The 25,752-nt window shown below is 41.6% G+C and overlaps 1 protein-coding gene across 2 annotated transcripts in view; it reads right to left on the reverse strand.

The window, feature by feature from the left end:
- Positions 1–1,159: 1,159 nt before the first annotated feature.
- Positions 1,160–25,752, reverse strand: part of EHHADH (enoyl-CoA hydratase and 3-hydroxyacyl CoA dehydrogenase) — a 67,909-nt gene continuing 43,316 nt past the window's right edge. For both annotated transcript variants that reach the window (XM_003256581.2, XM_003256580.2), the window contains exons 6-7: positions 16,066–16,407; positions 1,160–4,016 (exon numbers count right to left, since the gene is read on the reverse strand). In XM_003256581.2, coding sequence (XP_003256629.2) covers positions 2,755–4,016; positions 16,066–16,407 — 1,604 coding nt within the window. In that variant the 3' untranslated portion in view covers positions 1,160–2,754. The remainder of the gene's footprint in view (positions 4,017–16,065; positions 16,408–25,752) is intronic.

The raw sequence follows: 25,752 nt of genomic DNA on the forward strand, positions 1-25,752 counted from the left end.
TGTAGTGGCACGATCTTGGCTCACTGCAACCTCCGCCTCCCGGGTTTAAGGGATTCTCCTGCCTCAGCCTCCCGAGTAGCTGAGACTACAGGCATGCGCCTCAACGCCCAGCTAATTTTTGTATTTTTAGTAGAGATGGGGTTTCACCATGTTGGCCAGGCTGGTCTCAAACCCCTGACCCCAAGTGATCTGCCCACCTTGGCTTCCCAAAGTGCTGGGATTACAGGCATGAGCCACCATGCCGGGCCGCTCTTCCCATTTTCTATCAGTCCTTAACCTTTATTGGGTCATAATTTTTTTGAGACAGAGTCTCACCCTGTTGCCCAGGCTGGAGTATAGTGGCACGATCTCAGCTCACTGCAACCTCTGCCTCACCGGTTCAAGTGATTCTCCTGCCTCAGCCTCCCAAGTAGCTGGGACTACAGGCGCGTGCTACCACGCCCGGCTAATTTTGTGTATTTTTAGTAGAGATGGGGTTTCACTGTTTTAGCCAGGATGGTCTCGATCTCCTGACCTCATGATCCACCTGCCTTGGCCTCCCAAAGTGCTGGGATTACAGGCGTGAGCCACTGCGCCCGGTCGGGTCATGATACTTTAGAATATGATGTAAGATATGGTACCTCTTCCAAGAAATGCACTCAGATATATATACACAAATTTTATCATAACATTTCAGGGGTTATTGACTCATAAAATCTATTCAAAGACCCTCTAGTTTCAAAACCTCAATCTAGGCCGGGCGCGGTGGCTCATGCCTGTAATCCCAGCGCTTTGGGAGGCCAAGGTGGGTGGATCACAAGGTCAGGAGATTGAGATCATCCTGGCTAACATGGTGAAACCTCGTCTCTACTGAAAAATACAAAAAATTAGCCAGGTGTGGTGGCAGGCGCCTGTAGTCCCAGCTACTCGGGAAGCTGAGGCAGGAGAATGGCGTGAACCCGGGAGGCGGAGCTTGCCGTGAGCCGAGATTGCGCACTGCACTCCAGCCTGGGCAACAGAGCAAGACTCTGGTCAGAAAAAAAAAAAAAACAACCTTAATCTAAAGGCTACTGTAGGGTGAAAATAAGTTGCAAGAACTCAAAATTAATTCCTGGTTTGAAGAAAAAGTTAGTGGGTTTTTTTGACATTAATTTGAAAACAAGTCACTTTGAAGACAAAATTACTACTTTCAGGAATCATTTTTATTGATGTCTTTAATTTCACAAACCAAATTATATAAAATTAAGTAGTATGCATTTCAAATATAATAATTGTGCTCTGTACAATTCAAGGCACCCTTGGATTTTTTGTTGGTTTTTTGTTTGCTTTTTAACAACAGAAAACTTATACTCTATTCATTCAAGATTTTTCCATCAGAACTTTCATCATTTTGTTTGGGTTCACAGGTGAAAATATTGTGAAAGTTCATTTACACCACAATGAAGGATAACATCTTCAGCCCCATTTATTTACTAACAACTTTATTGAGATATAATTCACATACCATATAATTCACCCACTTAAAATATACAACTCAATGGTTTTTAATATATTATTATGTGACCATTACCACAATAAGTTTAGACCATTTTCATGAACCATAAAGAAATCCTGTACCCATTAGATGAATCCTGTACTCCCCATTCATCACCCCCAATTCTAGCCTTAGGCAACCACTAATGTACGGAAAATATTTTTTGTAGAGACAGGGTTTTGCTATGTTGCCCAGGCTGGTCTCAAATTTCTGGCCTCAAACGGTCCTCCTGCCTCAGCCTCCCAAAGTGCTGGGATTACAGGTGTGAGCCACTGTGCCTGGCCGTTTATTTCTTTCTATGGCTGAATAATAGTCCATTGTATGGCTATACCAGATTTGGTTTATCTATTCATTAGTTAATATACATTTGGGTTGTATCCAGCTTTTGGCCATTATGAATAATTCTGCTATAAATATTTGTGTACAAGTTTTTGTATTGACCAGCCCCTTAATTTTTAACTAAACAAGGCAAAAAGTAAAAAGAGAAGAACTCTTACAACAAAATCATACAAAATGTGTTTTGTGACAATTTTAGATTTTTCAAGATTCAACCATTTCCATATGTAACATCACAGAGGCTTGTCATGCCAGGGAAACTGGTGTCATTACTCTATCACAGAACTGGGAAATCCTAGAAGGTTAGATGTTCTGTAAGACCCTTCTTACACTAAGTTAACGACTTACTACTTTCTATTATTTCTCCATAAACACAAGAGGGAAGACCAGAAGAGGAAAGGCTTGCCACACTAACCTGAGTTCCCTGTGATGGTTTGAAGTACTCAGTTCCCTTACCAATTTCCAACTGTGTTTTTCCTACAACTTTAATGTTTGTTGAGTGTGTGTATGATTCATAAGATTTCTGATCAACGCTATGTGTGTGACACCGAAAGGAGTCAAAATGAATGTACGACTTAGCTGCATTTATCATTTATTAATTGATGACACATTTATCCAATGATCAAAGCATCTGAGAATCTCAACTTAGGCCTGCGCCTCTTTCATCAGCTATTACGGTATTACATTCCCACAAGTCCATGCATTGAATTTATCTGGTAAGGACAGATTCAGAAGCACATTCCTGAAGATTTGACCATTAGAGTTGTCACACAGAAGATTCTACTGATTATTTCTTTTGCTTTGTATTTCAGAATAATCGTACTTTGGATTTTGGATTTAATTTCACTGAAATTCAGTCAGCATTTCCTGATGCTAGCATGTGAGGCATACTCTGGAAGGCTGAATCACAATTTACTGCTAGGGGAGCCTGCCAAGCTTTGCCATTCTTTCAGGGGAGGGTTTCCCTGAGAAGCCAGTTTTTTTAGATAGTCACTGGGCTCCAGTTGGGGAATATCAGGGTTCTGCCTGTAATATTTCTGCAACTTCTCTAGAACTGTGGGCAACCCCACTGTGGAAGCATAGAACATGGGCCCACCCTTGTGCCTTGGCCATCCATATCCATGTAAATAGACAACATCAATGTGCTCTGGGCTAGCAGCTATCCCTTCTCCCAAGATACGGAATGCTTCATTGATAAGTGAATATAAGCAGCGTTCGAGGATCTCATCCTGGCTAATGGTACGTGGTTCAATGTGATGGGTTTCTCTATACTGTGATAAGAATTTGGAAAGCCAGGGATCGGGTTTGTGAATCCTACCCAATGGCTTGTCATATTGATACCAACCCTTACCTGTCTTCTGGCCAAATCGTCCTAATTCACAGAGCACATCAGGAATTGGGCAGTATCTCCTATTACCCCTTTTTCGGGCAGGAGTTCCTGGAGGCAATGTAGGTCCAGTAAGATCTTGCCCCTTTCTAGATTTCCAGCCCACATCCAACCCAGCAAGATCAGACACTCTAAAAGGTCCCATTTTAAAACCAAACTCTTCTAGCACCTGATCTACCTCCTCTGGTTTGCTGCCTTCTTCTAACAAGAAATACGCCTGATTGTAATAAGGATTCAACATTCGATTCCCCACAAATCCAAAACAGTTGCCTACAACGACTCCAATCTTTTTAATCTTTTTTGATAAGTTCATAACAGTGGCAATGGTAGTGGGGGAAGAGTATCGGCTGGGAATAACCTCTAACAACTTCATGACATGAGCTGGCGAAAAGAAGTGGGTGCCAATGACCAAGTGAGGACGATCAGTGGAAGAAGCAATCTCATCAACATCCAGGGCTGAAGTATTAGTGCACAGAAATGCTTCTGGTTTGCACACAGCTGAGAGTTCAGCAAAGACCTGCTTCTTCAGGCTCATTTCCTCAAATACTGCTTCAATGACTAAATCTACACCACCAAGCTCCTTCATAGATGAAGTTAACCTGGGTTTTGGTCCTGACCAAGGGTGGCCGCTCTGTTGCATTTTGGAGGCTTCTTTTTCCAAGACAGAAGTTATCATCTTGTTTGCAGTTGCTAGCTGGTTTTTGTCCGAGTCTACAGCAATCACAGGAATCCTGGCCCTTGCAAAAGAAATGACAATGCCTCGGCCCATTGTTCCCAAGCCTGCAGATAAAAATCAAAGGAGAAAAAGAACGATTCAGTGGTATTGGGAACTGATAAATTATTCATTGGATGGAAGGCTTATGTGACAATGTGGCATTTAAAGAGATTGATTCAAGAAACACAAATGGATTGAGTACTAGTTAAGACTGCACTCTGTTAAGTGTTTCAGAGGATATAAAAATTAGTCGGATTCACACACACAAATAGAAGCTATACAAACTAATAAATGAGTCCAACAAGATTGTAGGTACACAACTGATATACAAAAATCAAGTATATTTCTATATATTAGAAATAAACAATCTGAATATAAAATTAAAAGAAACAATTCTACTTACAATAGCATCAAAAAGAATAATATACAGGAAGAAATTTAACAAAGAATAGGAGGATTTGTACACTAAAAACTACAAAACATTGTTAATAGAAATTAAATAAGACCAAACAAATGGAAAAACATTAAACGTTTTTGTATCAGACAACTCAATATTGTTAAGGTGGCAATACTACCCAAATTGATGTGAAGAACCAATACAATTCCTATAAAAATCCCAGCTGGTTTTTTGCAGAATCAATAATCTGATCCTAAAATTCACATAGAAATGCAAGAAATCCAGAAGAGCCAAACAATACTGAAAAAGAACAAAGTTGGAGGATTCACCCTTCCCAGTTTCAAATTGTATGACAAAACTGTTCAAGGTTGGGTGAGGTGGCTCGTGCCTGTAATTCCAGCACTTTGGGAGGCCAAGGTGAGAGGATCACTTGCAACCAGGAGTTTGAGACCAGCCCGGGCAACATAGTGAGACTCCAACTCTATAAAAAATTAAAAATCAGCCAGGCGGCCAGGTGCGGTGGCTCACACCTGTAATCCCAGCACTTTGGGAGGCCGAGGTGGGCGGATCACCTGAGGTCAGGATTTTGAGACCAACATGGAGAAACCCCGTCTCTACTAAAAACACAAAATCAGCTGGGTGTGGTGGTGCATGCCCATAATCCCCACTACTCGGGAGGCTGAGGCAGGAGAATCACTTGAACCCAGGAGGCAGAGGTTGCAGTGAGCCAAGATCGCACCATTGCACTCCAGCCTGGGCAACAAGAGTGAAACTCCATCTCAACAACAACAACAACAACAACAACAAAAATTAGCTAGGCATGATGGTGCATGCCTATAGTCACAGCTATTTGGGAAGCTGAAGCAGGAGGATATCTTGAGCCCAGGAGTTTGAGGATTGCAGTGAGCTATGATCACACTACTGCACTCCAGCCTATGTGACAGAGTGAGACCCTGTCTCAAAAAAAAAAGCCTACGGTATTTAAGACAGTGTAAGACAGAGTGGTCATAGCAAAAGGATAGACATATAGATTAGCAGAATAGAGCTGATAGCCAAAAGTAAACCCACACAATTATGGCCAATTGATTTTTAACAAGAGTGCCAAGAACATTCAATGGAGAAAGTATAGTCTTTTCAACAAATGATGCTGGGACAACTGGATATCCACATGCAAAAGAATGAAGTTGGACCCTTACCTCACAGCATATACAAAACTAACTCAAAATGGATCATAGGCCTAAATGTAAGAGCTAAAACTATAAAATTCTTAGAAGCAGATCTTAGGAGTAAGTCTGATGGATGGATACATCTTTGTGATCTTGAATTAGGCAATGGTTTCTAAGACATGACACCCAAAGCACAAGCAACACCTGGGTAATAATCACATGAAAAAATGTTCAACATCAATAGTCATTAAGGGAATGCAAATAAAAACCACAGTGAGATAATGCTTCAAACCCACTAGGATTGCAATATGAAAAAGACAGGCAATAATGAAAAAGACAGACAATAACAAATTTTGGTGAGGATTTGGGGAAATTAGAACTCTGATACATTGCTGGCAATTTTTTAAAATGGCATAGTTGCTGTAAAAAACAGTTTAGCAGTTACTCAAAATGTTTAACATGGAGTTACTTTATGATCCAGCAATTCCACTGATATCTAAATCTCCAAGAGAACTGAAAACATATGTCCACATAAAGCTTGTACATGAATGTTCATTAGCAGCATTATTCAAAATAGCCAAATGCAGCCATAAAAAAGAATAAAATCACACACTTGCAAACAACATAGATGCAGCTGGAGGCCATTATCCTAAGCAAATTAACACAGAAGCAGAAAACCAAATACTGCATGCTCTTGCTTATAAGTGTGAGCTCAACACTGGGTACACATGGCCCCAAAGATAAGAACAATAAACACTGGGGATTTCAAAAGGGGGGAGTGAGGGAAGCCAGAAGGGTTGAAAACCTACCTATCGGGTACTATGCTCACTACTTGAGTGAACGTTAGAAACCCAAACCTTGGTATCACGCTATATATACACCCATGTAACAAACCTGCACATGTACCCCCTGAATCTAAAATAAAATTAAAAAAAAATTTCAGAAACCCTGAGCTAAGGCTGGATCCAGAAAATTGTGTATATTACATGTACACAGAATGTATACACATCTTTCTTATCTCCTCCCCAAGATAAATAGATCAGTGGCTATCAGTACTTGTTAATTAAACTAGGGGGCATTATATCTTCAACAGAATCAACTGTCTTCCACAGAAATGGAATCTTTCAAAATCTGAGATACAGTGAGACATTTTAAAATGAAATCTATTCATTTAGTGTAGTTCTCCTGCTTTGTGATTTTCCTATATCAATGTCATTTGGCATTTTTTAAAGCTTTAAAATATTTTCCTGTAATTTTTGCATTTATACAATAAAAATAAATTTTTCTCATATTAAAAAATCAGCCGAAAAATGGAAGCAATTTGAATGTCCATCAACTGGTGAATGGATACACAAAATGGAGAATATTATTCAGCCATAAAAAGGAATAAAATATGAGGCAGGCAGATCACCTGAGGTCAGGAGTTCAAGACCAGCTTGACCAACATGGTGAAGCCCCATTACTAAAAATACAAAAATTAGCTGGACGTGGTGGTGCACATCTGTAATCCCTGCTACTTGGGAGGCTGAGGCAGGAGAATCGTTTGAACCTGGGAGGCGGAGGTTGCAGTGATCCGAAATCACGCCATTGCAATCCAGCCCGGGCAACAAGAGCACAATTCTGTCTCAAAAAAAAAGAAAAAAAAAAGAATAAAATAATGATATATGCTATAACATGAACGAATCTTGAAAGCATTATGCTAAGTTAAAGAAGCCAGGGCTGGACGCGGTGGCTCATACCTGTAATCCCAGCACTTTGGGAGGCCAAGGCGCAAGGATCATTTGAGCTCAGGAGTTCAAGACCAGCCTGGCCAGCATGGCAAAACCCTATTTCTACCAGAAATGCAAAAAATTAGCCAGGCATGGTGGCATGTGCCTATGGTCCTCAGGAGGCTGAGGTGGGAGGATTGCTTGGGCTCAGGAGGCAGTGGTTGCAATGAGTCGAGATTGTGTCACTGCACTCCAGCCTGGGTGACAGAGTGAGATTCTATCTCGAAGAAAAAAAAAAAGCCATACACAAAAGGCTACATGTTGTATGGTTCCATTTATATGAAATGTCCAGAATAGGCAAATCCATAGAGACAGAAAGTAGATTCATGGTTGCCAAGGGCTGGAGGGAAGGGTGATGGAGAGTGACTATTGATGGGTAGAGGATTTCTTTGGGGAGTGATGAGAATGTTCTAAAATTGATGTGACAATGGTTGCATAAACTCTGTCAATATCTAACAACCATTGAATTGTATTCTTTTTTGGTGATACTCTTACTATGCATTTTCTTATTTTTAAAAATTGTGGCAAAATACACATATGATTTACCATCATAACCCTTTTTAAGTGCACAGTTCAGTGGCATTAAATACATTCACAATGTGTGCAACCATCATCAGAACTCTTCCGAATTGCAAAGCTGAACCTCTGTACCTACTAAATGATAACTCCCCATTTTCCCTCTCCCCAACCCTGGCCAACCATTCTATTTTCTATATCTGTGCATTTGACTACTCCAGGTACCTCATATAAGTGGAATTATGCAGTATTTGATCTTTTATGATTGGCTTATTTCACTTAGCAGTATGTCCTCATGGTTCACCCATGTTGTAACATGTGTCAGAATTTTCTTCCTTTTTAAGGCTGAATAATATTCCATTGTATGCATATACTAAATTGTATTTACCCATTCATCCTTCAATGGATACTTGGGTTACTTGTACTGTTGGGCTATTGTGAATAATGCTATTATGAACATGAGTGTAAAAATATCTATTTGAGTCCCTGCTTTCAATTCTTTTTTTGTTTGTTTGTTTGAGATGGAGTCTCTCTCTGTCACCCAGACTGGAGTGCAGTGGCGTGATCTCGGGTCACTGCACCCTCCACCTCCTGGGTTCAAGTGATTCTCCTGCCTCAGCCTCCCAAGTAGCAGGGATTACAGGTGTGCACCACCACATCCAGCTAATTTTTGTATTTTTAGTAGAGATGGGGTTTCACCATGTTGGTCAGGCTGGTCTCGAATTCCTGACCTCAAGTGATCCACCTGCCTTGGCCTCTCAAAGTGCTGGGATTACAGGCATGAGCCACTGTGCCTGGCCCCTGCTTTCAATTCTTTGGGGTAAATATCCAGAAGTGGAATTGCTGGATTATATGGCAATTTTTACCTTTTTGACGAACTGTCATGCTATTGTCCACAGCAGCTGTACCATTTTATTATTTATTTATTTGTTTATTTTTTGAGGTGGAGTCTTGCTCTGTCACCCAGACTGGAGTGTAGTGGTGTGATCTCAGCTCACTGCAACCTCCGCCTCCCGAGCTCAAGCGATTTTCATGCCTCAGCCTCTGGAGTAGCTGGGATTACAGGCACCTGCCACCATAGCTGGCTAATTGTTTTGTATTTTTAGTAGAGACAGGGTTTCATCATGTTGGCCAGGCTGGTCTTGAACTCCTGACCTCAGGTGATCCACCCACCTCGGCCCCACAAAGTGCTGGGATTACAGGCGTGAGCCACTGTGCTCAGCTGCAGCCGTACCATTTTACATTGAATCGCTTTAAAAGGGTGAATTTTGGCCGGGCACAGTGGCTCATGCCTGTAATCCCAGCACTTTGAGAAGCCAAGGCAGGTGGATCACTTGAGGCCAGGAGTTTGAGACCAGTCTGGCCAACATGGCGAAACCCCATCTCTACTAAAAGTACAAAAATTAGCCAGGCATAGTGGCACATGCCTATAGTCCCAGCTACTCAGGAGGCTGAGGCACAAAGCATCACTTGAAACTGGAAGGTGGAGGTTGCAGTGAGCTGAGATTGCGCCATTGCACTCCAGCCTGGGCAACACAGCAAGACCCTGTCTTCAAAAAAAAATTAAAAAAAAGATATATACATAAATAAAAGGGTGAATTTTATATGTGAGTTACATTTCAATTAAACTGTTATAAAAAAAAAAACCATGAAGAGCATCAACCTTCAGGGAGCTTCTGATCTAGCGGTGGAAAGATTCCATATGGTAAAGTAAATGATGTGAAAAGTTCAAATTTCTTTGATTCAAAGGGAAAAAATTACATTCAGTTGGATGAATCAAAAAACGCTTCAAGACAGACATTTGAAATGGACCTTAAAGGAAGATTAGACTGTAATAGGTAAAATTGAGAAGTTGAACCATCCAGGTCAAGGAAGGGAAAAACATAGGGAGAAATATTTTAAGCAAAGGCAAGAAAAAAATGGAAATTGAAGGAAAATTATTTGATGAAAAATGTTATTGTTTGTTCCCAACACCAATTCATTTTCCTCCTGGCACACAGAAGACTGTACTATCTAGATCCCTTGCATCCTGTTAGGGCCTGTGAGTAACTGTGGTCAATGAAATATGATGGTGGTGATTGGGGGCAATGTGGGTTCTTGGATTGGCTCCTAAAATCTCCCACAAGATCCTCCATTGCCACCCGGATGTAGAGAACGCAGAGAACGACTCTGAGGCCTTGAAGGAGGCCTAAAGTAGGTGACGGGGTAAACTGTGGCCTGTAGGTCACACCCCGCCCACTGCCGATTTTTGCACTGCCTGCAGGCAAAAACATGTTTTTACATTTTTAAATAAAACATTTAAAAAGTACCATTTTGTGGCACATGAAAAATTATATCATATTCAAAATTCAGTGTCCATAAATAAAATTTTATTGGAACACAAGGCTAATTTGTTTCCATATTGTCTATGGCTGGGTTTTTGTTCTGTTTTGTATTTTGTTTGTTTTTAGAGATAGGGTCTTGCTCTGTTGCCCAGGATGGAGTACAGTGGTGGCATCATGGCTTTCTGTAGCCTCTATGTCCTGGGCTCAAGTGATCTTCCTGCCTCAGCCTCCCTGGTGGCTGCAATTGAGGCATGTGCCACCATGCCTGGCTCTATGGCTGTTTTTGTGCACAATGGTAGACTTGGGTAGTTGCAACAGAGACTGTATGGCCCACAAAGCTTAAAATATTTACCATCTGGAACTTTACAGAAAAAGTTTGCTGACCCTTATCATGCAGAATGGCCGAGCCACTAGTGGGAAAAAACCCTGGTCCTGGAATGACCTTATGGAATAAGCATTAAATAAACACTTACAGTGTTAAGCTACTGAGATTGCTGGGTTACCTGTTACAGCAGCAGATGATCTGTTGCCTAACCAGCCCACTGTGGATGAAAACAGCTTTGTGAAAGCCACTTATGTATTACTCCTCTATACTTTGTATTTACTAGCATGGAGGATTGGTTTTGAAGATAGGATGTATCAGTCATCAGAAATCACTGATTTAGTCTCTCTAGAACATATTTATTTAATTTTCCAAGTGTATTACTCAATACTATATAATAAATATATTAAATTATTAAGAACACAGTTTTCCAAATTTATTAACCCCCTGCACTTCTCCCAAGAACAAGAAGGCTGAATAGCTCTCACTTCTATAGCAATTTGTATCCTAAACTTTAGCTTTGATAAACCTTTTCTACATTAAAAGGTAGAATGTGGGGTTTGAAACTCTGGCCTCCTAGCTATTGGTTTCCAGCTTCATATAGTTCTCTAATTTTGCCTCACAGATGCACATAGACAGGGGCAAGGAGTCCTGCTCCCCTGCCAAATTACTGCTTTTGACTGCCATGGAATTGAATTTGATCAGGAACCTCTTCTACTCAGAGAAGTAAATACCAAATAAGGATGTTTTAAATGCTAATTTTGCAGTTTCTGATCAACTACATTCCCCTGTCCTGAGAGGCCTGGGAGCCTGGGTGTGGTGTGAGAACGTGAACTCGCAGGGTTACTAATCGGAACTGCATCTCCTGCGGGGCTGAGAAGCCTGGGCCCGGGCTCATGGAAACAAGTCAAAAATTGAGATAATCAGGGTTAGAATTTTGCAGGAAGCACAATGGAAGGGCAATGAATCACGGAGTTTGGAGACTTTGGCCCGAGAGTGGCTGAAATGATAACTTAAAATTAAAGCTGAATAGAGAAGAAAATAAAGATCAGGGGAGCTGATCAAGTAATGGATGTAGTTGAAATAACCCAGTAAGAAAGATACAAGGAAAGATACGAGGTGGTGGTGGTGGTGAAGAGAGGGGTTTCAGATTTTGGAAGTGGAGAAATATTCAGGGTAACGACAAGACCTGTGGAGAAGCAACAAGTGTGGAATGTGGAAGTGAGGTGAGGTGAGTGTCCCTGAGTCTGAGGAGGCAAAAAACCCAGATGCTACAAGGAGGGAATGATTGTCCCTAGAGACAATGAGGACAACCAGGATGGCAGCAGGGTTTGGGGCAAAGTGGGTAACTGTGAGCCAGGTACTAAACTGTTCAGCAAATGGAAGGGAGCCATGACAGTAATGAAAAGGGATAGAACAACAAGACCACAGTGCAGGACCACAAAGGACAGTGTCCCGTAAAGCACAATGGTCTGAGAAGTGACCCAGAGGTCCATGGAGTGTGGGAGAAGCGGTAGCATTCCCTGGAAAGGGCAGCAGACGCAGGTCCTCAGGGTAAGCCAGGTTTCAGTCAGGAGGCAAAGGAGGGTCATGGAGTCTGTCAGAGGACATGAGGGAGCAGTGGAAGGCTGCAGCACGAAGATGAAACGCAGGGCAGTGTGGCAATACACACGAAGAGGGCAGAAAGGTCCAGATCCTCTTACTTGATTTCTATCTACGTGTCTTTTATATATTTAGTATGCCCTTTCCAATATTTTTCAAAACAATGTGGATATCATTTAAAAAAAATACTTCAAACTTTTAAACATTATATGCCAGAAACAAACCTGAAGGCTTTTAAAGAAAGGTTCACAACAACAAAATCAGGAAATCCTCTCAAAGAATGGTTGACAAACACGATACTGATACACTTACCAGCTTGCTATTATTTGCATTAATTATTCTTGGCTTGAAGGAATTGAAGGAGAAAGAGGTAACTGCACACCTAAATATTGGTATTGCTGAAATATTTAATAGTACAAAAAGAGCAACAATCATAGTTCTTTGTCACTCTACTTATCCATCTTCTTAAAAAATCACAAGTGAGGCCGGGCACAAAGGCTCACACCTGTAATTCCAGCACTTTGGGAGGACAAGGTGGGCAGACCACCTGACGTTGGAGGTTCAAGACCAGCCAGGACAACATAGTGAAACCCCGTCTCTACTAAAAATACAAAAATCAGCCAGGCTTGGTGGCGCAGCACCTGTAATCCCAGCTACTTGGGAGGCTAAAGCACGAGAATTGCTGGAACCTGGGAGGCAGAGGTTGTGGTGAGCTGAGATTGTGCCACTGCACTCCAGCCTGGGTGACAGAGTGAAACTCCATCTCAAAAAAAAAAAAAAAATCCCAAGTGAATCAAGGGTAGACCTCAACAGAGTCAGAGCTGAAAGTAGCACATGTATTTATATTAGAGACATATTCTTTGATACCAAAGTTGAATTGAGAGAACAAACAGACTGAGAAAATGTGGAGTGAGATCTTTGCTTCCAAGTTGGGTTGGTGCTACGGCAGGGGTCCCCGACCTCTGCCTGTGGACTGGTACCAGTCCGTGACCTGTTAGCACAGCAGGAGGTGAGCAACAGACTAGGGAGCATTTCAGCCTTGACCTCCGCCTCCTGTCAGATCAGTGGTGGTATTAGATTTTCATAGGAGCGCGAACCCTATTGTGAACTGCGCACGCGAGGGATCTAGTCTGCGCATGTGAGGGATCTAGGTTGCGCATGCGAGGGATCTAGTCTGCGCATGTGAGGGATCTAGGTTGCGCATGTGAGGGATCTAGGTTGCGCATGTGAGGGATCTAGGTTGCGCATGCGAGGGATCTAGGTTGCGCATGGAGGGATCTAGGTTGCGCATGCGAGGGATCTAGGTTGCGCATGTGAGGGATCTAGGTTGCGCATGGAGGGATCTAGGTTGCGCATGGAGGGATCTAGGTTGCGCATGTGAGGGATCTAGGTTGCGCATGCGAGGGATCTAGGTTGCGCATGCGAGGGATCTAGGTTGCGCATGGAGGGATCTAGGTTGCGCATGCGAGGGATCTAGGTTGCGCATGGAGGGATCTAGGTTGCGCATGTGAGGGATCTAGGTTGCGCATGTGAGGGATCTAGTTGCGCATGGAGGGATCTAGGTTGCGCATGTGAGGGATCTAGGTTGGCATGTGAGGGATCTAGTCTGCGCATGTGAGGGATCTAGTCTGCGCACGTGAGGGATCTAGTTGCGCACGTGAGGGATCTAGGTTGCGCACGTGAGGGATCTAGTCTGCGCATGTGAGGGATCTAGGTTGCGCATGCGAGGGATCTAGGTTGCGCATGCGAGGGATCTAGGTTGCGCATGCGAGGGATCTAGGTTGCGCATGCGAGGGATCTAGGTTGCGCATGCGAGGGATCTAGGTTGCGCATGTGAGGGATCTAGGTTGCGCATGGAGGGATCTAGGTTGCGCATGCGAGGGATCTAGGTTGCGCATGTGAGCGCATGTGAGGGATCTAGGTTGCGCATGCGAGGGATCTAGGTTGCGCATGCGAGGGATCTAGGTTGCGCATGTGAGGGATCTAGGTTGCGCATGCGAGGGATCTAGTCTGCGCATGTGAGGGATCTAGGTTACATGCTCCTTCTGAGAATTTAATGCCTGATGATCTGAGGTAGAACAGTTTCATCCCAAAACCGTCATCCCCCAATCCGTGGAAAAATTGTATTCCATGAAACTGGTCCCTGGTGCCAAAAGGTTGGAGACCACTGTGCTAGACAGCTGGGCAAGGGTTAAGAAAGTTGAAGCTTTTACACAAAAGGCAAATATCGTATGTTCTCACTCATATGTGGGAGCTTAAAATGTAGATCTCATAATGATACAGAGTAGATTGGTGGTTGCCAAAGGCCAGGAAGGGGAGGGGGGGAAAGGGAGATGAAGGGGAAAGAAAGGATATAAATGTATTTATTACTACTGAACTGTATACTTACAAATCATAAAGATGGTTAAAAAAAAGAAAAATCAGAATAAGGGCTATAGGTTAATAATAGTTCTTTATCTATATTAATTGCCCTGTTTTTTAAAATAAATTATACTGTGGTCATGTATAGCATATTAATTTTAGGAAATACACATAAGTCTGTAACTTTTTCTTAGAGTTCAGAAAAGAGAGAGGGAAATAAAACAAATATAGTAAAATGTTAACATTTGGAGGATCTGGATAAAAAGTATATGAGAATTTTTTGTTCTATTATAACTTTCCTGCATGTCTTTAATTATGATTAAAAAAACTTATATATAAGAAAAAAAGGGCAGGGCGCGATAGCTCACGCCTGTAATCCCAGCACTTTGGGAGGCCGAGGAGGGCGGATCACGAGGTCAGGAGATCATGACCATCCTGGCTAACACGGTGAAACCCCATCTCTACTAAAAAATACAAAAAATTAGCCAGGCATGGTGGCGGGCGCCTGTAGTCCCAGCTACTTGGGAGGCTGAGGCAGGAGAATGGCATGAACCCGGGAGGCGGAGCTTGCAGTGAGCCGAGATCACGCCACTGTACTCTAGCCTGGGCGACACAGCGAGACTCTGTCTCAAAAAAAAAAAAAAAAGAAAGAAAAGAAAGAAAGTTGATGTTTTTAGTAAACTATGGACCCTCTCCCCAGAAGACTGTACCTAAGCTGGTGCAAAGAATGTTTCACTTACCATCTCAAGGGATTTAAAATCCACCAAAGACTGTTCTTGAGCCAAGACTAAGAGCAAGTGAAGCTTAGGAAAGTGGCCCCGAGAAGCCAATCAGGGAGCTAGCGTCTGAGGAAATAAGATATTTTGTTTGGGAAAATTCCAGAGGAAAAAAAGTAGGGAAGCCATGGTTTCAGGGTTAAGATGGATTTGAGGATAGTGGTTTTGAACAGGAGAAATGAATGGATCAGGGGCCGGAAAGACAGAGACTTGATTACAAATACCTAGCTATGAGAGTGACAGGCCACATCTTGAAATGTGGTACAAATCATCATCATCAGGAAATCCAGGAATGAGAGATTCATATAGGGAAGAAGTAGCATAGAATAGAAAAATGCCAGGCCAGGAATGGTGGCTCACACCTGTAATCTCAGAAATTTGGGACGCTAAGGCACGTGGATCACTTGAGGCCAGGAGTTCGAGACCAGCCTGACCAACATGGCGAAGCCCTGTCTCTACTAAAAATACAAAAATGATCTGGGCATGGTGGCAGTAGTCACAGCTACTCAGGAGACTGAGGAAAGAGAATCACTTGAACCCAGGAGGTGGAGGTTGCAGTGAACCAAGATTGTGCCACTCCACTCCTGCCTGGGTGACAGAGCAAGACTCTGTCTCAAAAAAAAAGAATAAAACATTCCCAGTCTGGAGTCAGACCTAGGGTTAGACTTTCACCCTACTCGTGTTTAGCTCACTGTTGAGAAGGCTGGTGTCTCTAGGCCTCTCATATTAAAGAAGAGAGCTCATGCGGCGGTGTGAGAATTAGCTTAGCTAACACAAGTAATGTGTCTTATGTGAAACCTAGCATCTGGTAGCCCTAAGCAAATGGTAGCACATTACATGAGCAGATTTGGAGGATTCCATTCGTTACCCCATGCTCTTACCAACAACACCAACCGAGGACACAGGCCGTGCTGATGCTGTTTTCCACGATGCTCCGGAGGGAGTTGACCACTTATTTGCTTTCCTTTCAGCTAAGAAAGCATATTGCAGGGCTCTAGCCTGCCCTGATTGCAAAAGATAGAGAAACAGCTCCTCCTCCTTCTTGATGCCCACTTCATAGGGATACTGCACAGCAGCCTGCACTGCACGGACACAAGCCTCCTGTGCAAGACACCCAGGGTGCTGCCTCCGCATCTTCAAGAGGGCCTCACTAAAAATGGTGTCCATGTTGGGCAAGCTCTGAATTGGCTTGTTGCAGAGTCTACGGGATTCTAGAGGTTGATCTGAAAGGAATAAGAATGATCAGAGCTTTGGAAATGTTACTTGTACAAAGGGAATGTGAATATACAGTAATAACAATAACCTGTTCAAATTCAAAGCACAAACTAAAAGCTATTCATTAAGACATTTAATGTACACTAAACGTATGTACAATAACATCTCTGATATCTTCGCAACATAGTCCTACAAGATAGAATTTTGTAGATTCAAAGCAATTTTAGGTTACCTAGTTTAGGCATAAAAGTTGTATTTTCTTTTTAATCTAAGACCAAGACAATTTTATAATAGATTAATGATTAAATTAAATTAATCAATAGATTAAATATTAATTACAGATTAAATATTAATCTGTAATTAATATTAATATATTAAATATTAATGAGTCTAAGGAAAACAGTTCTGAGTTAATATTTTATTTATTAATTTTTAAAAATTATTTCAGCTTTTATTTTAGATTGAGGGCATACATGTGCAGGTTTGTTACATGGGTATATCACACGATGCTGAGGCTCGGGATATGAATAATCCTGTCACCCCAGTAATGAGCATAGTACCCAAAAGTTGGTTTTTCAACCTTTTCCATCCTCCCTCCCCTCCCCGTAGTAGAGACCCTAGTGTCTATTATTGAGTGAATATTTTAGATTCAAAATAACCTTAACTCCATTCCTAATAGTAACAAAAACTTTAGAATACCTAGAAAAGGAGACAGTGTGATATTGATGCAAGGATAGGCATACGTATCAATGGAAGAGAATTGAGCGTTCACAAATAAATTCTTACAATTATAGCCAATGATTTTCAACACAGGTGTCCAAACAATTCAATGGAAGAAAGGAGAGTCTCTTTTTTCCACATTCAGAATTTTAATTTTAAAACAAAGAATCGGAGCAACATTAATAATAGAAAATCCATATGGAAATATTCACAATCTGCTCAGTGAGAAATGGGAAAACAACTTCCCTGCCTTACTGCCAACCTACTGTTTGAGGAGTCAGACGTTGACGTGAGGTTGGAAGGTCACCTTTTCCAGCTAAATCCCACTGACTAGCTGTGTGCATTTTTATTCAAAGGCTCCACAACCAGAGGGAACAGAACTGAGAACCAAAATACTGTTATTGGCAAGGGTTTGGCTAAAGGGTCTGAGATGTGTAAGCACCAAGCAGGAATAGGGAGATCAAGCAACATATGAAAAGGGGGGCCGTAGGAACAAGCACAGAGAAAGTAAGTCAACTATAACCTACTTCCACCCAGAGCAAAGTGACTGTGCACATAAATTCACACTCTCAAGTGTGGGCTACACTGCACGCTGACTCATATGATCTCAAATGTGATTTATTGGAAAGATTCTAGTCCCCTAAGGGCACTCAGCGGAGGACCACAGTGACATGGTAACAGACACACACAAGCATACTGTGACCCTAAAGCAACAACACACTTTAGATAATAATCGTCCAGAAAAAAATCCTCAAAAGGAGAGTCTTTCAACAAATCATAATGGGATAATTGGATATCCACATGCCAAAAACAATCAAACAAACAAAAAAAACAAAAAACAAAACTTAGGTCCTTACCTAGCACCATATATAAAAATCAACTGAAAATAGGTCACAAATCTAAATTAAAGAACTAATACTATAAAAATTCCTAGAAGAAAATATAAAAAAATTTTCAGGACCTTGGGGTTAGGCAAAGTATTCTTAGATACAACACCAAAAGCATGACGTACAAAAGAAACAAGAAATCAGATTTCATAAAAATTAAAGACTTTTGTTCTTCAAAGAATATCAATAAGAAAATGAAATGACAGCTGGGTGCAGTGGCTCACACCTGTAATCCTAGCACTTTGGGAGGCCAAGGCGGGTGGATTGTCTGAGCTCAGGAGTTCGAGACCAGCCTGGGCAACGTGGTGAAACCCCATCTCTACTAAAATCCAAAAAATTAGCTGGACATGGTAGTGTGCACCTGTAATCCCAGCTACTCGGGAGGCCGAGGCAGGAGAATTGCTAGAACCTGGGAGGCGGAGGTTGCAGTGAGCCGATATCGCACCATTGAACTCCAGCCAGGGTGACAGAGCGAGACTCTGTCTCTAAAAAAAAAAAAAAAAGAAAAAAAAAATGAAATGACAAGCCATAAACTAGGAGAAAATACTTGTGTGGTAATCAGAATAACACCCTCCTAAATGTTCATGTCTTAATTCTTAGAATCTGTGAATGTATTACCTCACATGGTAAAGAGATGTATAGGTGAGATTAAGATTAAAGACCTTGGCTGGGTGCAGTAGCCCACGCCTGTAATTCTAGTACTCTGGGAGGCCAAGGTGGGCAGATCGCTTGAGCTCAGGAGGTTGAGACCAACCTGGGCAACGTGGTGAAACTCTGTCTCTACCAAAAATACAAAAAATTAGCCGGGCATGGTGGCGCACCCCTGTGGTCCCAGCTACTCTGGAGGCTGAAGTGGGAGAATCATTTGAGCCCAAGAGGTTGCAGTGAGTGAGCCAAGGTCGTGCCACTGCACTGCAGCCTGGGTGACAGAGTGAGACCCCATTTCAAAAAAAAAAAAATTAGACCTTGAGATAGGGATATTACCCGGTATTATCTGAGTGAGTGCAATCTAATCATATGAGTCCTTAAAAGCAGAGAATCTTTCCTGACTGTGGTGAGGGGGATTCAAGAAGGAAGAAGGGTTAGAGAAATGCAACATGCAAAGGACTCGACCTGTTGGCACTGATACAGCTTTGAATATGAGGAAAGGAGACCAAGAACTAAAGAATGCAGTGTTCTCTAGAAGCTGGGATTGCCTTTAGTTTACAAGGTCACAAGTTTGCAAGCAAGAACATGGGGACGCTGATCCTACAATGCAAAGTACTGAGTTCTGCCAACAACCCAAATAAGCAGGAAACAGTTTCTCCCCTGGAGCCTCCGGAAAAGAGTGCACCAGCTGACACCTGGATTTTAGCCCAGGGAGACCTCTACAATATTTCTAGTCTACAGAACTCTAAGAAAAGAATTTCGGATGATTTAAACTGCTAAGCTTGTGGTAATTTGTTATCACATCAATAGAAAATACAATTGACACATCAAATATCAAATAAAGAACTTGTTTCCAGAATATGTAACAAACTCTTATGACTCAATAATTACGTAAACAATGTAATTTCTTAAACGGGCAAAAACTTGAGCAGATACTTCATCAAGGACCGTATGTGAATGGCTAATATGCACACGAAAAGATGCTTGACATCATTAGTCATTAAGGAAATGCAAATTAAAACCACAACAAATGTGGTAGACAGCCTCTAAGTAGTGGGCTGTCATTTCTAGATTAGGTTATAAAAAGACTCTGGCTTCAGTCTTGCTCATACTTTCTTGCCCTCTCAGATTGGGCACTCTGATGGAAGCCAGCTGCCCTGTTGTGAGCCATCCTGTGGTGAAGCCCACGTGGCAAAGAACTGAGGGAGGCTTTCAGCCCACAGTCAGTGAGGAACTGAGGCCCTCAGTACAACAGCCCATACGGAACTGAATCCTACCAACAACTGTTTGAGTGAGTTTGAAAGCAGATTCTCCCCCGACCCCCAATCAACCCAAGATGACCACAGCCACAGCCAACACCTTGATTGTAGCTTTGTTTGAAATCTGAAAGCCAGAGGACCTAGGACACTTGGATTCTGTACCCACAGAAATTGTGGAATAATGTTTGATTTTAAGCCACTAAGTTTTGGGGTAATTTGTTATGCAGTTAGACTTACTAGAATGACTATAATAAAAAGACATCACTACTGAATGTTGGTGATGATATAGAGAAACTGGAAGCCTCACACATTGCTTCTGAGAGTGTAAAACAGCACATTGCTTTGGAAAACAGTTGTTTCTTAAAAAGATAAACATAAACTGATTGTTCAACCCAGCAATTTCACTCCCAGGAATCTACACAAGAGAAATGAAAGCATATGCCATAAAGAAAACTTGTCTACAAATACTCATGGCAGCATTATTTATAATAGCAAAATCTGGAAACAATCCAAACATCCATCAGCTGCTGAATGAATAAAGAAATTTGATAGAGCCATACAATAGAATATTATTCAGCAATAAAAAGGATCAAACTGTTGATACATGCTACAATACAGATACAGATGAGCCTCAGAAACATTATGCTAACTAAAAGAAGCCAGATGCAAAACATTACATATTGTATGATGCCATTTAGATCCAATGTCCAAAAAATGCAAATCTATAGAGACAGATCAGTGGTTGCCTAGGGCTGGGGATGTGAGTAGGAGTTAGTGGTAATGGGCATGAAGCAACTTTTTGTGGGAGTGGACAAGTCTTAAAATTGATTTATGGGGATGGCTGCACAATCTATAAGGCAAATCACGCCTCATTAAAGCTGTTAAAGTGTATCTAGAAATGAATTTATCAAGAAAGGTACAAGACCTTTCAGAAGATAACTATACCATTTTATTGAAGAACATAAAACAAGACCTTAATAAAAGCAGAAAAGCCCCATGCTCCTGGATATAAATATTTAATAGCATAAAAATATAAATATTTTCCATATGTATTATATATGAAATTTTAATAAGAATCCTTATGGTACTATTTAAAAAAATAACTTTACAGAATGATTCCAAACTTTTCATAAAATAATAAATTCATAACAACTTATAGTTACCAAAACTTCAGCTATACCAGAAGTTGTTTTCTATAATGTACTGGCATCTCTTAAAAAATAAAACCATTTTATCAAAAATGTACATCTTAGTTATTTAGACAGAAAGCCTACCAGGGCTTATACCAGAGCAGTTTCACCATAAAAAGACATATGAACATAAGCCCATCTGGCACTGAGCCCCTCTGGCATTGGTGTGTTAGGCGTGTCCAAGGGAACATGAGTAAGGTTTGGATGTAATCATGCGCACATGGTAATATAGATATACTGTATAATTTCAGCCTCCTTTTTAAATCAAAGAGACAAGAATATTTTCTTAATGCTTGATTAGTAAGCAGTGTTGGAAAGAATGAGCTTCTTAATTAATGATTTCCCATATGATGTTAAAGATTAGGATTCAGGAATGGAGAGAAAACAGTGGTTATAGGCATGTGGTCCCTCTCACCCTACTACTTTGAAAAAACATGAACTGTATCCAATATGCCAATTACTTGCTCAATTACCCAAAGAGTTAGCCCAATCCTCAATTTAAGGGAAAGCAAACTCAGCAGAGAAGAATGGGGACTCCCCCAGGGTCTACAGATGATTTAATGTGCCGGTGACCTAAAAGGAAAACAAGAATGGACGATGGGGAGAGGAAGGAGAGAACAAGAGCATGGAGGCACAAGTGGAGGGGAAGGCAGGCTGGGCTGCTGGTGCAATCTATGCCATGTAACAGGGCATAGACAGCGCTGGGATATCTTAGAGTTAGATCTCTGTCTTGTGATACTACCTCTGTTCCCAGCATTCCTGGGGATGCTTCTCAACATCATAGCACACATCAGATTTATTTGAAGAGTTTACAAAGTTCAGATGCCCACATCATACCTCAAAATTAACTGTTGAATTTTTTAAGAGTAGTCATGCCCAGGCCTCACCATAGATTCAGTTAAGAATCTTTGCCGGGCGCAGTGGCTTACGCCTGTAATCCCAGCACTTTGGGAGGCCGAGGCAGGTGGATCATGAAGTCAGGAGTTCAGGACCAGCCCAGCCAAGATAGTGAAACTCTGTCTCTACTAAAAATACAAAAATTAGCCAGGCGTGGTGGGTGCCTGTAGTGTCAGCTACTCAGGAGGCTGAGGCAGGAGAATCGCTTGAATCTGGGCGGCAGAGGTTGCAGTGAGCCAAGATTGTGCCACTGCACTCTAGCCTGGGCAACAGAGTGAGACTCTGTCTCAAAAAAAAAAAAAAAAAAAAAAGGAATATTTGAAGGTGGGGCCTAGTAAGACTATTCTTGAAAAGTTCCGAAGCTGATTTTAAGGCATGGCCTCTGGGAGCCCCAAGAGCAGAGAGTGTTGTCTGCCACTGAATCAGGGACAGCTGCAGTTCCTGGCAATTTCATTTTAGGCCAGAGATTGAAAAGAAAAGACGGGGGAGAAAAAGAGAGAAGAGAACAAAACCGAAATGAAAAGAAAGCCTGCTTAATGGTGTGCAGTAATTATTTCTGATCAGCATAATCCTATTATCCTGGGGACACTGAAAACCTCGCAGACTGCATATGGGCATTTTGGGAGCTCTCCAAGGCACTTGTCTAGACCAGTCCTAGGGCCAAACTAAGCATATCCACTGGAAAATTTTGGATTCGGGCATAATCATAGATGGTTTTTCCCTGCTCGATTTCCTATCTCTTTCTTGCTGCAGCTATAACTAAGGATGCCGTTATTTTACAACTTTGGTTATAAGATATTCAGAATTTCCCCTTTGGGTCTATAAGTACAGTTGTTTTCAAAGTGTATTTATTGTATACTTGGTAGTTTTCAAGTCACTCAGCAGTACCTATACAATAAGAGAGGCAAGTGTCAGTATGTCAGCATCAGCATTGGCTGCCAAGGGAAATGGGGAGGAAAGAAACTAGTCAGTGATTCAAATATACTATTAATTGAATTCTTTCCTTGACCCATTCACATTTTTTGTGAGTTCTATGAGGTATTCTATGACATTTTTGATAAAAAAGATAAGTGAGTCACGTTTCTGAAGGAAGAAAAGGAGGTGATTATTTTCCCTTCTTCTTCTGCTATAATGGCAGGAAAAGATTTTCTCTGCCTAGGCTAAAGAGAGACTCAACATGCGGTTCACGGAAAGCGTGAACACAGACATCAAGGAATCTGTCTCTCTCTCTCTCTAACCCTGATAAACAGAAAGCTGTGTCCATCATAAAAGCTTTGCAAAGGACAGACAGAATAACTGCACATTAACAGGCTTCAAGAAGGTGACCCACAGAAATTGTCTAGCAAGTAAAAAGGAAGCTCAATTTAGACATGTGCGTATGCCTCCTATGTAAGGCAGGTCACTCTGCTCTTTTGAAACATGTTCATATAAATGTTCGCAGCAGGTAAAAATAAATTACAAAGTGAAGAAGATAAAATGAAGAGAAAGACAAATAAAACCACTAAGGTTTTTTAAAAGCCACAACTCCAAAAGAACAAATAGACCAAGGTCTTTAGGCAGAATTAGAATTGTTAAAAGTGGCTAACACAGCCCAGCACAGCCACAGGAACAGGACCAGGGTTCATTATAGAGACAAAAACGGAGCATTAGGTTCCAGAGTTGAGACTCCCAGCTGGATAATTCCCTGTGCCCATTCTAGCTGGGGAAGGTAGAGAGAGAGAGAGTCGGTAGTCTCTTGGTCTTTGAATAACAGCACACACATCCAGCGTCATGCCAGAAACATGCACATGAGAACAGGAGTTCTTAGTTCAGAAACAGGTAGGCTGCTAGCCACATGCATGTGCAAATAAATATATAGCATTTTACAGGATGCTCCCCTCCCTAGTTTAGCCAATGCAATCTGGTTTGGCCAAGTAGTTCTGCATTGCACTGCTATATCCATTGCACTGCAGTAGTCTGGGAGGCTTCATAGAATACGAACATTAAAATGCACAAAGCTAATGAACTTCCACAGTCAACTCACCAGGATACAGTGTTAACTTTGTAGAGAAATGTGCAGCTAAGTCCCAAATTGCGTTTTAGGTATGTTAACCTTCTACACTCCCTTCCCACCCGTAATTGGTTCCAAAAGTGCTGATTGGAACATTAACCATTGGAAATTCCCTTTTCTCCCTCCTTTCCTATAAGAAGTAGAAACTAAATAAATGTTCTTCATCTTCTTCTTTCGTTGTTGTTGTTGTTTTAAAGCAAACATTTGAGCAGTGGGAGTGAGAATAGGCTGAATAATTGGAATATGGTTACAAATGGGAAAAGGGAATACAAAAATTTTACATGTATTTTTTAAGACAGAGACAGACTTTGCATATCACAAAAGTCACCACTTTAAAGTGTATAGTTTAGTGTTTTTCAGAATATTCACAAGGTTGTGCAACCATATGTGTATGTATTTTAACCATGCCTTTCATAACTGATTTATAAAAATATCTTTAAGACTATAGCAGCCAGGTGCGGTAGCTCACACCTGTAATCCCAGCACTTTGGGAGGCAGAGGCAGGTGGATCACTTGGGGTCAGGAGTTTGAGATCAGACTGGTCAACATGGTGAAACAACGTCCCTACTAAAAACACAAAAATTAGCCGGGTGTGCTGGCATGTGCCTGTAATCCCAGTTACTTGGGAGGCTGAGGCAGGAGAATTGCTTGAATCCAGGAGGCAGAGGTTGCAGCAAGCCAAGATTGCGCCATTGTACTCCAGCCTGGGTGAAGAAGCAAGACTCTGTCTCCAAAAAAAAAAGATTATAGGTAGCGTTTGCATGTCAGGTGTAAAAAAATCAAAACTAGCAAAAATTATCTCCTTTCTTACCCTTGTTCTCTGTGTATCAATGGTTCTCAAAGTGTGGTCCCCAGAACACAGCATCAACATCACCGAAGCATGTTTGTTAGAGATACAAATTCTTGGGCCCCACCCCAGATTTAATTAATCGGAAAGTAATGAGTGGGGCCTTGCTAACTACGCTTTAAGAAGCCCACCAAAAAGCAATTTTGATGCATAGTGAAGTTTGAGGACCATGGCTCCAGATCAAGACAATTGCTCTAGCTTTCCATAACTACAGATTTCTAATAAATGCATGTATATTTAATGTAATTAACATATTGAATTTTTGTGGAAACTTTCCTTCAAGTTAATCCATCAATTTTGTTCTGCTAAATGACCACACACTAACAACTGTATTTAAAACAAAGAGGCCGGGTGCAGTGGCTCGCGGCTGTAATCCCAGCACTTTGGGAGGTAGAGGCGGGTGGATCACCTGATGTCAGGAGTTCAAGACCAGCCTGGCCAACATGGTGAAACACCATCTCTACTAAAACTACAAAAATTAGCTGAGTGTGGTGACGCATGCCTGAAATGCCAGCTACTCCAGAGGCTGAGGCAGGAGAACTGACTGAACCCGAGAGGTGGAGGTTGCAGTGAGCCGAGGTCATGTCATTGCACTCCAGCCTGAGCAACAAGAGCGAAACTCCATCTCAAAAAAAAAAAAAAAAAGAAAAGAAAAAAGAAAAAGAAAAAGAAAGAGAAAAAAAGAGGAAAGTGGGGAAGCACAAAAAGAAAAGATAGGCACAAGACCTCAAATGAAAATGAAAGGCAAAATAAATAGGCCTCATTAAATTACAAATTTGGTAAGAGAATAAATGGCAAATGCAGATAAGATTCTGAGTTAATCCTTGGTTGATCTGTCCTTTTCTCTACCTTGAT

The sequence above is a fragment of the Nomascus leucogenys genome, chromosome 11 (genome assembly GCF_006542625.1).
Source record: "Nomascus leucogenys isolate Asia chromosome 11, Asia_NLE_v1, whole genome shotgun sequence".
NCBI classification, from domain to species: Eukaryota; Metazoa; Chordata; class Mammalia; order Primates; family Hylobatidae; genus Nomascus; species Nomascus leucogenys.